Raw genomic sequence first — 18,903 nt, 5'->3', positions numbered from 1 at the left:
CATTATGTCGAACTAATTCCTGACAAATCCTTGCACTTTCACAAATTTTAACTTTATTCTTAATCCTTAGGTAAAGTGTGAATCTTGTTGTGTATCAATGAAAAATGTAAAACTATAATCCAGAAAATTCAGAGAAGACATGTTCGAAAGCAAAACAAACACTCAATTTATTGCCAGTCCGTGCAGTTGTGGTGAACAGACTTTGGCGAATTAACGCACCCGGTGAATCGTAAACACCAAACAATAACAGAGCTCTAGCCCTGTTTACAAAAACTGTGTACATGTACATAACACAAATTATGTGCTCGATTGGCAATACTTTGTACACAACGGAATGACGATACTTGTAAAGTTTGCTTTCTAACATGTATACTCTGAATGAAATTGTTTTTCTGGATAAGTTTTAATATTTCTCATTAATACACAAGATTGCCACTTTTCCGAAGGGTTAAGAATAAAGTTAAAATTTGTAAAAGTGCGAGGATGTGTCAATCAAACTCACCAAATATTTTTAATTTTTTTATAACTTTTAAATGAAATAAGATATTTAATTAATTTTTGTGTGAAATGCTATTAAAATATATAATTCGTGATATTATACAGAAAAAATGAACTTCAAATCTGTGTCCAAGTACTTTTAATAATACTAGTGGGAGGGGGGGGGGGGTAATTAAAAGTTAATTTTTTTGTCATAAAATAGAATCATTTTTAATGGATAGATCAAATCAAATTTAATTTAAAAAAAAAATAAAATAAAAGTGTGTTATAAGACATAATCGTGCAAATGCAATAAAAACTGGAAATAAAAAAACTGCAGTAACTTTCTGACACGTACCAACAATATAAACTTTTGTGAAATTAGAAACTCAAAAAGCGTCTAGTTCTCTTTTAAAATAAATGTGCACGTATTTTGACAATGATTTTGAAGGTAAAACATGCACATATGTAGAGGTGTAATGAACTGATGACGTTTATTTATTCATATGCGCATATAGGCCCTTTATGCATATTTTGAACGATCGAAGACAGTCTGAAAATCTCCAGATTGTGCACTGATTTGTACGAATTTTTTGTGCATCAAACTAAGAAAGTATACATGTATAAACATAAAAAACAAGTAAAAAAGTTTTATTTCATTTCCTGGCCAATATATATTTAGAAGTCCCGAAACGTCGGCGTCCCGAAACATCCATAATTCCCTTTCGGGATACCTGTCGTCGGTGTTACACGTTCCCAACTGCATCTTTTAAACACAATGGACTTATTTCTTCAATTTGTTTAATGTCGACCACTCATCCTACAGCGAGTGTTTGTCGGAGCATATGGCGGAGCAAGTGTTTACTGAACGCGCAGAATAAACAGAATTATTTCATTGGTTGAAAATTAGTTGTGATTGACAGCAGGACATGGAAAGGCGATAAGTTAATTCCTAACAATTTAAATTTCTGTTCCAAGATGTAAAAAAGACAATACCGAGTACAGTATCTCTTTAAAATTACTTCAAATTGTACTGTACAAATATAGATTTAAAATGATAGATACATACCGGTATTTGACGCGATATTGTGATATAAAGGATTCAGATTATGAAATATAAAATTATTTTTTCTTTCCAGTTGATTGACTTATTAAACTAACTTTGTATTAATAACAAAAAACTGCATAAATAAATGCAAATTATCACAAACCATATTCTGTTAGGCCCCATCCAGATATGTAACATTCCAGGTTTTCACTGTACACTGTATTTTCTGATGGTAGACAGGCAGGCTGAGCATTAGAATCCATTGATATACCACGGCCACGCTTAGGTTTTACTTTTAGTAAGGCTATGTCATTGTGAAGACTTCCATCTGCAGAAATGCATCGTTTTTTTTTACAATGAAGGTTCAATCATTTTCCATTTCATACATACGAAGATACACATACATATCTATATAAAATCTTACCATCGTATATTATGTATTCCGGTTGGATGTAAATTTCTTCGATTTCAAATGTCCCCTCATATGAATCTGTTACTTTACTGTTCAAGTCACCAACTCTTATCAACAGCTCTGATTTCAAAAAACTTATAAAAAAGATGTTTGAAAATGGTTAGCTTTGGTTAAACTCGATAACATACTTGTAATTTGCGAAAAGGAAAAATGCTCTAAAATCTTCTTCTCAAGAACAGAAAGTGTATTATTGGTCATATTTATATGAAAGCATCTGCAGAGGGTGTAGATTAATGTTTGATCAAATCATAACACTCGGAGGTAGGGAGGGGCCACAATGGACAATCACAGTTTGCATAGAAATATCTAGGGATTTTTAAAACAAAAATCTTCTTCTCAAGAACAGCAAAGCCATGGTCGTATATACATGTATATGGAAGTATCCTCAGATAATGTACATTCAGGGGTAGGGTTAGGCCTCGATGAAAGTTCATACTTGTAGGGAAAAGTCATAATTAATCAAAAAATGCTTAAGCATCCTTAGTTAGTGTAGTTTCAATTTTGTTCAGTTACACCCTCTCCTCTCTTTCGCTGTCAGGGGAAGGTCAGGACAACTTATAAATGTATTTAAACTTTTCAGTTCTAAACCAATTTTTGGCTCTTCTGAGCCAAAGGCTCAAAGGGCTAATGCTATGGCCATTTGTGCAGTGTGCGTCGTGTAGTGCACGTAAACCTTTTAGAATATAGGTCATAACTCAAGAACCCCTTGTCCAATCATTGTAAAATTTGTCACAGGGCATCCTTGACCCAAGGACTACCATTTATAAATACTAAAATAAATTTACAATAAAAGTACGATTTGGACCCTTAAACAAGGGGAGATGATCAAGAAAATAAAACAAAAGTACTGGTTACTAAAACAGTCTTCTTAAAGGCCCTTTCACAATTGGCGCACGGGTACTTTACAAGACTTTGCGATTGGAAAATTTTAGCTTTGCACGAGCTATCGCATACGTTGCACGATGTCTCGCATTCATTGCATGTGTTTTAGTGGTCGCATCAGGTCTCCTCAATATAGTCAACATGCACACTACATTGGCGTCGGAAGCAAATTGAAAGTGGGGGGGCTAAGTGTCAGAAAAAATTTTTTGGTCCACCAAAAAAACCTGACAAGCAAAAAAAAAAAAAAAAAAAAAAAAAATGGAATGTACCCCAAACTCGAAAGGCCTATTTCGTGGGGGGGGGGGGGGGCAAGGTTCGAAGTCCAGTAACAAAAAATTTTCTTCCAATCATCAACACTTTTACCAATTTTAACCTATACTATACTATATCTATGGAAAGTGGGGGGGGGGGGCTAAACTTACGAAGATGTGTTCAATGTCTATACTAAGTATATATTGGGAAAAAAAGTGGGGGGGGGGGGGGCTAAGCCCCCCCTAGCCCCCCCCGGTTCCGACGCCTATGCACTATTCAGACGCGACCAAATGCGATCCAAATTATCGCAATTCAACGCACGAATATTTGTACGAACGTTTTACAACGTTTTATGTACTCATAAGACTGATGCACGATTTTTAAGGATTTCAAGATGAATCGCAGCTGTCTTTGCGTGTATTTTGCGACCACGAGACTGTTGCTCAACATGCCTCCTGTAATCTTGCAACGTTTTACTACCATTGCTTGATTTATCACCTTCAATTGACATGCTTTGCAACAGGTATATATTATACCGTGTATAATTACAAGCATCTTAACAAGGTCAACTGAAGAGCGTCGGAAACGGGTGGTATTGTAGTGCAATTGTGTATTTGCGTCGGGTTCGGCGTCTCAGTTATTACATTATGTTGTTCTAAAATTAAACTCTGAAGCTCCCGGGTTTTTGGAGCCACGTGGTGCCAAACTAGGACCCACACCATTGCCAAAGCACCACATTGGTGTCAGAAGTGTTTAGTAATATCATATATTTTGTGTATCCTTTTATTGTTTGGAGAAAACGCTGTTTCTCCGTGCTGAGCCAGTCCACGTGCTTGCGTTACAGAGAAGTGTGAACCCGTTCTCTGTCGGACACGCGTGCATCGTACTGGGTGAGGCCAATCTGATTTATAAGTTGTTATTAAATATCAGAATTGTGTGAATCCGCATTCTGTTTATTTTTCACAGTCACTGGTTGAAAAAAAACTTTAAAAAAAAACTTAAAAATAAAAATTGCTATAACAGTATTCTTTATAAGTCATATATATATTATCTTCACTTTGATGAGCTCAAAAAACATAACAAATTTTTTGGAAAAAAATCCACTTAAAGTGCCGTCAAGTTCCTGTGAAAAGCTACCAGTACTCATTTCAGACAGCCTTGGAGATACATTGAGAAGAAACAGAAATTCTTCAGGAATTCCACTGCAGTTTCTTACGTACCCAGGGGCAACGACTGCAAGTGCTATCGACAAGGCAATTCCGGAACTTGAAAAACTATTCCAGGAAACTAGACCACTTGTTGTTTACGTACTATTGGGAGTGTGTGACATTACACAGAAAGTTGGACATTACAGACATAAGCACATAGAACTGCGTTACAATAAAGTAGGTTCAGCAACTGCTCACATATTAGAACAATTTCAAAGACTCATAAAGTTTGTGACTTTGAAACAAGGGTCATTGAAGTTCATTACCATTCCTGTATACTCAGCTAAGGCATACAACTCCCATCTTGGTCATAGACATCCTGAATCTTTCCAAAGTACTGATAATCAAATCAAAGAGGAGGTAACGCTACTCAATCGCAGTATTTGTGAATTGAACGACACATTAGGCAGGAATACTCTCCAGTTTCACTTGGATATTGTGAAGGTCAGGGGTAAAGGTAGACAATCCATTAATTTACATCTCCTGAAGGACGGTATACATCCAGATCATTTATTATCAAGGAAGTGGATACGACGACTAGAATTAGACATCGTTAAAGAGTGTTGGAGTGACCCTACACCTGACGTGTTAACAGTTTCAGTGGACCCACAGAAGTTGCTCAACTTGTAAAGATGTCAAAAAACGAGGCTAGTCAGGAGGAAACAACAGCACAGAAGACTGGTATCATGGGAGAATTGCATGAAGACCATAACACATCAATGCCATTGGTGGAAGAAAAGACCATTGCTGTACTAGAGAGGGTTGAATCAGAATTAGGGGGGCTCTCAATTCATGTCAGAGAAATGACCAATGCCTTACTACGCAGGCAGGATGAAGCAATGGAGAATCAATCTGAAATGATGCGAGAACAGGTACGGCTATTCTCGGAAATGACTGAAACTTGCACACAACTTCTAGAGCGCTCAATGAGCCGAGGGGATAACCCCAGGCAGGCGCCAATACCTAGTCAAAATCTTATGTCAGGACTGATGTGCAGTCGAGGGGACAGCCCCAGACTGTCACGACCAGACCAAACATACATATCAAGAAACTCAGGCATAATGGGAGGACAAAACTTAAGGCCAACTACCTCTACTCCTGTACCTGGTTCAAGTGGTGTGCCATTTCAGCCAGTATTGGACACTATTAGCAATTTTGAGACAAGCCGTTACCCAGCTTCTGTAGGACAAGGAAGGCAAGAATATTTGCCTCGACAAAAATTACCAACATTTGATGGTAGTGGAGAATGGGAAGGATTTTTAGTTCCTTTCCACAGAGCAGCTCAACGTTATGGCTGGTCAGCAGAAGAGAAACTGGACCGTTTCATTGAGTGCTTAAGAGGCCAGGCATCCAAATTTTTATGTAGCCTGCCATCTTCAGTTCAGAATGATTATGCTAGATTACTCAAGCACATGGAAGATCGCTTTAATAGAAAAGACCCTCCAACCACTGCAAGAAAGCGATTGGAGGAAATCAGGCAAAAATCAGAGTCAGATGACGAATTTGCTGAACAAGTCAGACGCTTGGTTTCCAGAGCATTCCCGTCAGTGAGCATTGAACTTCAAGAGGAAATTGCAGCCGAATCCTTTTTAAAAGGATATAAAAATCCAAGGATAGGATACGAGGCCCTGAATAAAATGCCTAAAACTATTACAGCAGCACTGGATATTGTTATACAACTTCAGCACAATTACAGGGCTACATTAGGCCGTGAAGATTCCCAGCACCGTCGCTATTCTAGGAGAGTATCCTGGTATGATGACTTGCATACAGACAGACGAGAAGAAGGGGATTCTGGTGAACAAGTTAGAGCATTGTCAACTGCTGCATCTGGAGAGAAAACATTGAAGGAAGAGATCATGGAACTAAAAAAGTTAATAGAGAGAAAAGAAGCATTGACCAAATCATCACAAAGATCACCATCTCCTCAAAGAGGTTGTTATAAGTGTGGTGATACAAACCATTTTCAGAGAAATTGCCCCAGATCACCATCACGCTCACCAGATAGAAAAGCTGACGCATCAGTTGAGAATGACGATGAAAAAAAGATGCTCAAAATTGGAAAAGAGGAAGGGGGATCATCAATCAGAGTCCCAGTTCAAATTAACAGTCATAAAACAAAAGCAGTTATTGATACTGGTGCAGAAATTACAGTTCTATCTCAAGACTTTGTTGAAAAAGTAGATTTGAATTATTCTTGCTCTGACAAGGTCACACTTCTTAATGCAGAAACTGGCAATAAGATGATAGCAGTAAATAATGTCAGTGTACGCATTAACTTGGGCAAGTCAACAACCAATTGGAAAGTGTGCAATGCTCCAATCCGTGATGATGTTCTAATTGGAATGGATTTATTGATGGCTGTTGATGCTGTAGTCTTAGCAAGACAGGGGGATTTATTAGTGAAAGGGGAACTTGTCCTGGGGAATACTAATACTTCAGATCAAGTACATATAGCAAGAGTAAGTGTCAGTTCAGCAACCACACTTGCCCCAATGAGTGAAACAATAGTCACAGGTTGTTTGGACAAACCTGACAACGAGCTGGTTGGTGTGCTGGATCCTGCATCCCTGAAGAATTGAGCTCACACAGGATCTGTGCTTGTAAACATGACCGAAAACATCCCTGTACGCATCCTTAACCCAACACCTAATGAGGTCAGACTAGCTGCAGGTACACACTTGGGGAAGTTAGTTGAAGCCGAGACAGATACGGATAAGAGCCCCATAAACAAAGAGGTACCAGACCAAAAATGCTTAAACCAAGTACCAAATCACTTAGCAGGGCTTGTTGAAAAGTCCATAAAGGGCCGTACAGAATCCGAGTCTCGTGAAATAACAAGTTTACTGATTGAATTTCAAGACGTATTTGCTAAGGATGCCAATGATGTGGGACGCTTTTCTCCAATATCTCATCAGATCGCAACTGGCAATGCAGCACCTGTTCGTCAGCCTGTTCGACGCACACCGTTAGGATTCCAGAACGAAGAAAAACAACACCTACAAGGTCTTCTTAACAGTGGAATTGTGGTCCTATCTAGATCTGACTGGGCTTCTCCTGTTGTGTTGATAAGAAAAAAAGATGGTGTATCGACTATCGGAAGTTGAGTGACGTAACCCGGAAGGACTCTTACCCCTTGCCAAACATTGAAGAATGTCTGGATACCCTGGCAGGAGCTACTATTTTCTCAACTATAGATTTACAGCAGGGGTACCACCAAATTGAAGTGGATCCAGAAGACCGTAGTAAGACAGCATTCATCACACGCTATGGGCTTTTCGAGTATACTCGCATGCCGTTTCGGTTGTGTGGAGCCCCAGGTACGTTCCAAAGGGCTATGGAATTTGTGCTGAAAGGACTTCAATGGGACATGGTTCTGATATACTTAGATGATGTCATTGTGGCCAGTTGTGGAGTAGAAGAGCATATAACCCACCTAAGAGAAGTACTGGAAAGATTCAGGGAAAGTAATTTGAAGCTAAAGCCATCAAAATGCTGTTTCTTTCAGGAAAGTGTTATTTTTCTTGGACACCGAATCAGCAAAAATGGAGTTGAGGCTAACCCGAAGCTTACCCGCATAGTCCAGGAATGGCCAAGACCTGAATCTGTCAAGGATGTCCAGTCCTTTCTCGGCTTGACAAACTATTATCGTCGGTTTGTTGATAAATATGCAGATATTGCAGAACCACTCTACCACATAACTAAGAAAGGAAAGACTTTTGACTGGGGATCTCATCAGCAAGAAGCATTTACCACACTGAGAGACAAGCTGGTATCCCCACCCATACTGGCTTACCCTATGACTAATGGTACTTTTGTCTTGGACACAGATGCTTCTAACTATTGTATAGGAGCTGTTCTTTCACAGCATCAAGATGGCAACGAGAAGGTTATAAGTTATGCAAGCAAACGTCTGGGTCCTTCGCAAATTAAGTATTGTGTTACCAGGAAGGAACTGCTTGCTATTGTTACTTTCACCCAGAAGTTTAGACATTATCTGCTTGGAAGGCAGTTCATTGTTCGAACTGATCATGGCTCCCTTACCAGGCTTTACCGATTCAAAACTCCACAGGGGCAGCTCACACGTTGGCTCGAGCATTTGAGTCAATTTGACATCATCTTCCAGCATCGAAAAGGTGTAAATGATTGCAATGCTGATGCATTGTCTAGGTATCCCATGACAGAACCAAGTTGTGAATGCTCTCATGTTGGGTCACACCTGTCAGATTTGCCATGCGGTGGTTGCAATCATTGTTTGAAAGTTCACCAGGAATGGTCTAAATTTAGCACAAATGTTGATGATGTTCTACCCCTTGCAATTAAAACTGACTCTCACATGACTTTTGAAGGGCACAGTGCCCACAAATGCACACAAGAGTCTAATTCGGATCAAGATACTCAGGACAGCTATTTTGGAGGACACGGTGTCCACAAACAGAGTCCTGAGTACGACAGTGAAGACGAGTGTTTAGACGTGCGTTGCCTAGAGGAAGACTCATTTGAAGAAGAAAATGGAAGAACCATTTCGTTGGATGTTTATACTAGCAAGGAGCTGGAAGAAAAACAAAGATGCGACCCTGAGCTTTGTACTCTCTTCAAGTGGATGGAAGAAGGTTTTCCATCAGACCGTGGAGAATTGTTCTCGGAATCACCTGCATTGAGGCATTACTGGTTGACAAAAGACAATCTCCTTCTTGAAGATAACTGCTTGTTTTACTGTTGGAGATTTCCAGAAGGAAATAGAAAATTGTTCATTGTTCCTGATGTGTTGAAGAAAGAAATATTGGAGATCGCTCATTGCTCCCCATTGTCTGGCCATCCAGGTATCAAACGTACCATACAACGCCTGAAGCAAAGCTTTTACTGGTATAGCATGACAGATTATGTTACCACCTACGTGAGATCATGCGAAAAATGTGCAGTGAGTAAAAAAGGAAACAAAACTAACCGATCTGCATTACAAGAGTACTTTGCAGGTTCCCCATTAGACAGGGTACAATTAGACATCTTGGGTCCCTTTCCAATATCTAAAAAAGGAAACAAGTACATTCTTGTATTAGTAGATCAGTTCACCAAATGGACTGAGTGTTACCCCCTCCCTGACCAAACCGCCGAGTCCATTGCTGAGATACTGGTAAAGGAGTTTATTGCACGATTTGGCGTACCTCTCGAAATACACACCGATCAGGGGCGAAATTTTGACAGCGAATTGATGAAAAAGCTGGCTTCACTGATGGGATGGGCAAAGACGAGAACAACTCCGTATCATCCGTCCTCCAACGGACTGGTAGAACGGTTCAATAGAACCCTGTTACAAATGATGCGGTGTTTTGTTAGCCAGAACCAAGATGATTGGGACACCCATCTCCCACTTCTTGCTTGGTCCTATCGCAGTACGCCGCACACCAGCACAGGACTAACGCCTAACCGCCTAATGCTTGGTCACGACATTCACCTTCCACAGGAAGTCATCTTTGGGCTACATCCATCTGAGCAGCATTCTGAAGCAGATTATGTCGAACAACTAAGGATATCTATGAAGAAGTGCGAGGATCTTGCTCGTCAGAACTTGAAGAAAGCAGTCAAAAGCCAGAAAAGATTGCATGATTTAAGGCTGTACGAGAGAGCATATAATATTGGTGACCTCGTCTACATCAAGGATGATGCTAAAAAGATAGGGAAGAGCCCAAAACTTCAGCCTCTCTGGAAAGGACCAGCTGTTGTTTCCAAAAAGTTGGGACCAGTTTTGTATAATGTGATAACGAAAAAAGGTTCATCCATCCTCCATCATGATCGTCTGAAGCCATGTCAAGTTGATACACTCCCAAGATGGATTGCCAAGGTTCGTCGCCAGTTAAAATATTGTAACGACTTTGACGAACTTTTTAAGGAATGTGCAGATGGAGTTGAGGATAGGCGAGGAAACGATGAAGTTTGGACAGCAGAATCAAGCCTACAGAAAGAAGAGAAAGCCTCTGAATGTCCAGAGGGAGTTGAGGATAGGCGAGGAAACGATGATGTTTGGACAACAGAATCAAGCCTACAGAAAGAAGAGAAAGCCTCCGAATGTGCAGATGGAGTTGAGGATAGGCGAGGAAACGATGATGTTTGGACAACAGAATCAAGCCTACAGAAGGAAGGGAAAGCCTCCAAGAAGAATGATGCAGTAGCACCTGTCACAAAGAAACCTACAGACCAAGGGGAATTCACTAGGAGTGGGAGAGCGGTAAGGCGCCCACAGAGATTTGACAGTTAAATTGAACATTTTGCTTTGTACATGTACTATTTGTTTTATGTGTTTGTTGAAAATGTAACATTTTCTTTCTTGGGAGGGGAGTAGTGTAGTGCAATTTTGTATTTGCGTCGGGTTCGGCGTCTCAGTAATTACAGTAAGTTGTTCTAAAATTAAACTCTGAAGCTGACGGACGTGTTCTTGTCTTCTCCCGGGATTTTGGAGCCACGTGGTGCCAAACTAGGACCCACACCATTGCCAAAGCACCACAGAATATATACCCGGTCCTCAGACTCGCACGAACATTCGTAGTACGGAATGCATGAACGCACGAGCAGTCGTATTGTCGCACGTTCAATCGTCCGATTACCTTATCAGTCGTGCAATCCTATCCCATTATCTTAGACTTACAACACTCGCTTTCATTCTACAACAGTTGCATATAGACGCAAGACATATCGCAAGATTTAATGCACAACAGTCGCTTTAGATCGTGCGAATTTCGTACGAACACTTTTTTCATATGCGATAATTTTGGCAACAGTTTACGATCATAAACAAAATATTCGGTCGCACGAATATTTTGTCGCCTCTGCTCGTGCGCCAACTGTGAAAGCCTAGCAGATTTTCCCCAAATTTACATACGAGGAAATGGATATGTTGAAGATTAAAGACTTATCAAGGCAAAGGGCGTGGTCTTAAAGGGGCCTGGACACAGTTTCAGCTGATTTTTTTTAAAATTAATTTTAATGTTTATAATTCCTACATAAGGCATCATCTATTGATTAGCAAAATTTTGTACATCATTTGTTGAATAACAATTAATATACACAACTTAAAGTTCTTAATAATTTAAACAAGGCTTGTTCCTTGTTTTTGTTTATATATAGAAATATTATATTTATAACAAAGTAAAGTTCAGTAAATCAATAGTAACTATCGTACCGTATTTAAATTTAATTTTTATTAGAAATTATCTACTTTGAACGAACATTTATCAGTTTATTAAAGGTACTTGGACACAGATTTGAAGTTATTATTTTCTCTATATTATTACGACTTACATATTTAAATAGCATTTTACACAAAAATTAATTAAAAATCTTATTTCCTTTAAAAGATATTGAAATTTCATTTTTTTCGGCGGGTTTGATTGACATATCCTTGCATTCTCACAAATTTAATTTTATTCTTAATCCTTAGGAAAAGTGGCAATCTCGTTTTGTATAAATGAAAAATATTAATACTATAATCCAGAAAATTCAGAGTAGGCACGTTCGAAAGCAAAACAAACACACAATATATTGTCAGTCCGTGCAGTTGTGGTAAACAGACTGTGACGATTGAACGCACCCGGTGATTTCTAAATATAAACAATAACAGAACTCTAGCCCTGTTTACAAAAACTGTGTACATAACACGAGTGTGTTCGATTTGCAAAACTCTGTACGCATCTCTTAGTTCGGAATGACGATACTTGTGAAGGTGTTTTGCTTTCTAACATTTCTACTCTGAATAAAATTATTTTTCTTGATAGAAGTTTTAATATTTTTCATTAAAACACATCAAAATTGCCACTTTTCCTAAGGATTAAGAATAAAGTTAAAATTTGTGAAAGTGCAAGGATGTGTCAATCAAACCCGCCAAAAAATTTAAAGTTTTAATAACTTTTAAATGAAATAAGATTTTTAATTAATTTTTGTGTGAAATACTATCAAAATATACAATTCGTGATATACAGAAACAATGAGAAAATATTAACTTCAATTATGTGTCCAAGTACCTTTAACCTGTGTAAACAAAAACATGACAGAGAGCTTGTTTACATAACAAAGGTTTGGAGCTATAAATCTGTCTTGTATCTGGACAACTGGCGTTCAAATGTTTGATTATCATTAAAAAGACTTAAGTTAAATATTTGTAAAAATGGAAAAAGAAATATTGAAATTAAAGCTGGAACTGTGTCCATGCCCCTTTAAAGTCATTTCAAAGTTAACCAAAATTGACACCAAATAAAAACATTTTCATTTTGCTTACTATAAAGACTAGGATCAAATCTTGTAAGAGGATGCATCCTAGCACATCATGTATCTCGAAAGTAGGTTAAATTGACCTACTTTTTAAAATTTTTGTGGGCGTTTGTTTTCAAATTAATATGGAGGTATATTTTTGACACTTTAAAGCTTAGAGGATCATTAAACTTTGTCAATTGATGCATTTTGGGTCCTCAAACAAAGTCAACTTAAAAGTCACCGTGATCTACTACATGTATTTGAATTTTATGTCTTATCTTAAACATTTGATCCCATTATTTTTCAAACACTGAGAGATTTAGAATCATCAAATCATGTAAGTTGATGCATCTTGGGGCCTTTATTTCAACATATTTATGAGAAACTATGACTTACTTTTTAAATTTTGCAGGCATTTGTTTTATTATTGTTTAAAAGGCATATTTCAGACCTTTGATCATCAAACTTCAGTTGATGCATCTTGTATCTTCAAAAAACGTCGACCATAAAGTAGGTCAAGGTGACCTACTTTTGACATGTTATCATATTAGGTATATTAAAGTATCACAGGTACTTATTGGCTTAGAAACATCAAACTTTGTCAGTTGAGCATCTTGGGTCGTCGGAAAACATCAACAAAAAGTAGGTTATCATGACCTACTTTTGACATGTCATGTCTATATCTAAGTATCTTAGGTACTTATTGGCCTAGAAGTAGTAAACGTTGTCAGTTGAGGCAACCTTAGGTTTTTGGAGAACATCAACTAAAAAGTAGGTCACCATGACCTACATTTGACATTTCATATCTATATTATAGTATCTTAGGTACTTATTGGCCTAGAATTTGTAAACTTTGTCAGTTGATGCATCTTGGGTTTTCAGAGAACGACATCCAGAAAGAAGGTCACAGTGACCTACTTTTGAATATCCAAGGTACTTAATGGCTTTGAATCATCAAACATTTGCAGTTGATGCATCTTGAGTTTTCAGAGAATGTCGTCTATTTAGTAGGTCACAGTGACCTACTTGTGATATTTTAGGGCTATATTTAAGTACCTCGGGTGATTTTTGTATTACAATTGTTAAACTTTGTCAGTTGATGCATCGTGGGATAATTTCGACAGAAAAGTAGGTCATGGTGATGTACTTTTGAATATCTTAGGTAATTATTGGCTTAGAATCATCAAACCATATTGTCCAGCAACTCTGGACAAACTGCCTCGTCGGAAGGATTGAATAAAATCTTTATGAGAAAAAAATGCACTGATGAACTCCATGCAAAGGAGAGTCAAGATTGTGACAGATGCACCAGGAAGGCATAGCTAGGAGATAATAAGGATTTTGATTTTTCACTTTTGGCGATGCCTTCAATTGAGTTTGAACAACACTGTTACACATGAATTATAAGTCATAATCAAATGAGATATTGATAACCTATTGATTAAAAATAAGTTTAAATGTGGAAATAATTAGTAATAACATTAAATCATCACAAAGGTTAACTCTGCGTTTTTCTTTCTTTAAGTATATTGTAAAGCAATATTTTTATAGCTTGCAGCACGTACCTCATGATGTAGAATGGGACATAACATTTACAATATGAATATAAAATGAAAACTTACTATTCAAAACAATGTGCAGCACTTAAAATCCAGAATGAATTGAGAATGGTTCCTCCACAGAGTGGTGCAGTATGTGTATTATTATTGATTCTAATACCCACTTGCCAGGGAAACCTTCCAGGACCTTTGATCGCAAAATCTCCATAAAGGAGGTCGGATGCAAGAAGCTGGTCACAATCTTGAATGAATAAAAAAAAATTGAGAGGTATTCAAGTTTTTGTTTGTTTGAAGATCCCACGTTCTTCTTCGACATGTTATCACTTGCGAGTGTATGTATATGCACTTATTTTTCGTAAAATACGAAAGAGTTAATCCTATCTTATACTTTTCTAAATAAGAAAAGCATAATAAGAATTGTGTATTTACTAGTAATTCGAAAGGAGCTTCATAAGGAATATTTTATTCAGTTGGTGTGTATGTCTAATATTAATGATTTTTGATTAGTATTTTTCATCAAATGTCTTAATCACTTGCAAATTGAAAAATGCTAAGGGGTGTTAAGAAAGTTCGTTCCAGCATAAAATATTTTCAAAAATTCCAAAGAGTGCTTAATAAATATATTGATTTTCAAGGTTGACAAAATCACAACTTGTAGGAAATTATAGGATTTTTCTTCCATATGAAAATACATATGACATCTTTAAAGCACCCGAATGATAGAAATGCTGGTCATTTTGAGTGAAAATAAAGGAAGATTTACTTTTCTCTCTTCATAGCTTATCTTGCATCAGGCCAGCTGATAAGCGTAGGTATAAGAACGATAGATCACTTTTCAAAAGAACAGGTGTGTCATTTTAAAATTTTTCACAGATTTGGTAATTTTTGCATAGTATTTGAAAGGATGTTTTGACCTATGTACTCAATATATATCACAAATATGCGTTATCTCTAATTTTTCTGAACAGACTTCATTAGTTTTCATACCTGCCTTCCCTTTATTGATTCAACAAAAGACAGTTAATATAATAGTCTTCTTGAAAAGACCAAGGAACATCCAAATTTAGATTCTTCGACACCTGAATATAGGCTCGGTTCTGTGATTATGGATATTGCACATCATAGGCTTTTTAAACCCGCATGTTTCATGGAAGAAAATGCAGCTAAAACAATCCGTCTTTTCCTTAAACTTCAATATGCCAATAAAGGAATTGACGCGGTTAATATAAGTAATATTCTTAATCACAAAAGGGTCCAGTCTTGTATTCCACCATATTTCAAGTTAAAGACTACGCCTTGTATTTCCTACAAATTTACATCGACCATTGCTTCCAAACTTTTCAATTACAAAAGCACTTTACATGGCCTGGATATCGACTATCTGAAAAATAATCCCCTTTCCTGTTCATGTTCTTCTTCGCCCTATAACTATAGTCCTTCTGGACACGTTATTACAGGTGACGTAAAAATAGTTCGTAATGAGGACCTTAGATCACTTATTTTAAAAGGTCCTAAATATAGGGAACCCCGATTCTTCAACTGGCGTCGGAATTTTATAAATATTATGGATTCTGTTGAAAATTACGCCAGACGATGGGCTAGATATGAAAAAGAAGACATTGACACCTTGTCAGAATGGATTAAATGTATCAGATCCATGTTAAAGTCACATATTAAAAGATTGAGGGGCAAAATGAAAACCATTTATCCTTCTGTGTTCAATAAACCAGAAGTGAAAAAAGAATTAGATAGATTACACGATCAGTACGTAATGGTTCCTGCCGACAAAGCAGGTAACAACATTGTCTTTGTTTGTAAGGCTCATTATATAAATTGCATTCTAGAAGAATTTGGATTTAATTCTACAAGTGGTAATCCTACTTAATACTTCTCTTTCTAAGGAAGAAATTCTTCAAAACCACCTGTCAGTTTTGAATACTTTAAATATTCCACAGAGCCAAAATGAATTTGAACTACCTTATATATATTGGATTCCAAAACTTCATAAGAATCCTTACAAACAAAGATACATTGCAGGTTCCAGTAAATGTTCAACCAAGCCTCTTTCGTTACTTCTCACTAAAATATTGACAGTAGTGAAGGAAAAACTTCAAGAGTACTGTACAACTATATATTCAAGAAGTGGTGTAAATCAGATGTGGATACTTAAAAATTCTAAAGAACGTTTGGACAATTTGAAATCACAAGACTTTACAAAAATCAACAGCCTAAAAACTTACGACTTTTCAACTTTATCATTGAAAGCTTTTTCTTCAACAAAAAAGGAACTCGTAAGTTTACTTACCTCGTCATTGGTCATTTGAAAAATTATTTTGTTACAACAGATTCTGATTGCACACATAAGTACTCTGAAATTGACATCAAGAAGATGCTTGAGTTTCTGATTGACAATATCTATGTGGTTTTTGGAGACCAGGTATTCCAACAATCTATTGGAATTCCTATGGGTACAAATTGCGCTCCGTTATTAGCAGACTTATTTTTATATTCATATGAAGCAGAATTTATGCAAAATCTTTTATGTGAAAAGAAGATAACACTTGCTGTGGCCTTCAACTCGACATTTAGATATATCGACGACGTATTGTCAATTAATAATGATAATTTCCATTCTTACGTCGACACGATATATCCTGGTGAGCTTGAGATAAAAGATACCACAGAGTCCGACACTTCTGCTTCATACTTGGATATTTTACTTGAAAAAGACACTAATGGTAATCTAACAACCAAGCTATATGATAAACGTGATGACTTAAACTTTTCTATCGTCAACTTCCCTTACTTATGCAGCAATATACCTTCATCACCTGCATACGGAGTATTTATATCTCAGTTGATTCGATACGCAAGAGCATGCTCTACGTATGAACAATTTCTGAAACGAGGTAAACTATTGACAAGCAAGTTGATGAAACAAGAATATCAACAGTCTCGTTTAAAGTCATCATTTCGTAAATTCTATGGTCGATACAATGACCTTGTCAGCAAATACAATTTATCATTGAATGAAGTGCTGACTGACGTTTTTCATACCAATTGTTAGTCCATTATTTATACACTGAATTGACCACGGATTTTTTCCGTTATTTCCTGATTATGACAACGAGCACACGGCAGGTGTGACCGGTCGGCAGGGGATGCTCACTCCTCCATGGCACCTGATCCCACCTCTGATGTTTCGGAGGTCCGTGTTTGCTCTGCTCTTATTTTGTATATTTGTTTAATGGATGTTGAGATTGAATACTTTTCGTTATTTTCATATCCTCCTTTTCTTAAAACCTTATCAGTAGCGCGATTGATTGACTGATTGTATATTGTTTAACGTCCCTCTCGAAAATTTTTCACTCATATGGAGACGCTAGTTTCATACTTATTAGGTCACCTGAGTAAACTAAGGTGACCTATTGTTATCCGTTTCGTCCGTCGTCGTGCGTTGTGTTAACATTTAAACATTTTCAGCTTCTTCTCTGCAACCACTGAACCAATTTCAACCAAATTTTACATAAAGCATCTATCGGTAAAGGGAAACAAAAATTGTGAATTTCATTATCCCTGCCCCCCTGGGGCCTTAGGGATGGGAGAAAAACCACTAAAATTAATGAAATCTTCAAAAATCTACTTTTTTACTCCTGGACACCAAGCAGACAAACTGTTTGCATGATTGAAATCAGCATTGAATTCCCTACCAAAATCATGAAATTCATGGCTCTGGGGTCAGGGGTTCTAGTGCTAAGGCGGGGCTAGAAGGAGTATATAGTGAAAATGCATTAACTCTTTGAAAATCTTCTTCTCTGCTCCTGGTTTTTAAGTAAACCTACTAAGTGCATAGTTATGGTGAGCAAAAGTGCCTCTACCAATATTGTGAAATTTTATGGCCCCAGGGTCAGGGGTTCTGGTGTTAGGGCGAGGTTCTATTAATTATATAGTGAAAGTACATTAATTCTTTGAAAAACTTATTTCTTTGGTCCTGGGTATTAAATAAACTAACTTAGCCGATATTTATGATGAGCAGGAGTGCCTCTACCAAAATTGTGAATTTTAAGGTAGCAGGGTCAGGGCTTCTGGTGTTAGGGTGGGACTACCTGTATTTGATTATATAGCAAAAATGTATCAATTCTTTGGAAAATCTTCTTCTCTGCTCCTGGTTATGAAATAAACTAAGTGCAAAGTTGTGATGAGCAAGAGTGCCTCTACCAAAATTGTGAATTTCAAGGCCCCCAGGGTCAGGGGTTCTGGTGTTAGGGCAGGGCTCTATTTATTATATAGTGAAAATACATTTAATTATTTGAAAGTCCTTTTCTCTGCTTTTAGGTATTAATAAAACTAAGTAAGTACATTGTTATGATGAGCAAGATTGCCTCTTCCAAATTTGCGAATTTTATGGCCCCAGGGTCAGGGGTTCTGGTGTTAGGGTGATTATATAGTGAAAATACATTAATTCTTTGAAAATTTTCTTCCCCGCTCCTGGGTATTAAGCAGATGAACTATATATAGTTATGATGAGCAAGGGCCCTAATCTTCCAGGATTGTGAATTTCAAGGCCCCAGAGTCAGTTGTAGCATAGAGGGGGGGGGGGGTATACATGTACTTATATACTGAAAATGAATGAATTATTTGAAGTCTTCTCCTTTGTATTTATCAAATATTTTTGATTAGCAAGGGTGCTTTTTCAAAACTTGTGCAACGTGTGGCCCCAGGGTCGTGGGTTCTGGAGTAAGAACAGGGCTCTATTGATTA

The 18,903-nt window shown here is 37.4% G+C and overlaps 1 protein-coding gene across 1 annotated transcript; it reads right to left on the bottom strand.

The window, feature by feature from the left end:
• Positions 1-1,688: 1,688 nt before the first annotated feature.
• LOC134280801 (ovochymase-like) lies at positions 1,689-14,383 on the bottom strand (the record flags this gene model as incomplete). Its single annotated transcript, XM_062763255.1, has 3 exons — positions 1,689-1,853; positions 1,950-2,071; positions 14,206-14,383. Coding segments are annotated over 3 exons (465 nt in total), but the record flags the coding sequence as incomplete, so codon positions are not given.
• Positions 14,384-18,903: the final 4,520 nt, after the last annotated feature.

Source organism: Saccostrea cucullata, unplaced genomic scaffold, assembly GCF_032062105.1.
Source record: "Saccostrea cucullata isolate Sc308-1 unplaced genomic scaffold, CSIRO_AGI_Scuc_v1 ctg5608, whole genome shotgun sequence".
Lineage (NCBI taxonomy): Eukaryota > Metazoa > Mollusca > Bivalvia > Ostreida > Ostreidae > Saccostrea > Saccostrea cuccullata.
Note: the sequence above shows the minus strand (reverse complement) of the source record. Positions and strands in the feature narration are given on the sequence as shown.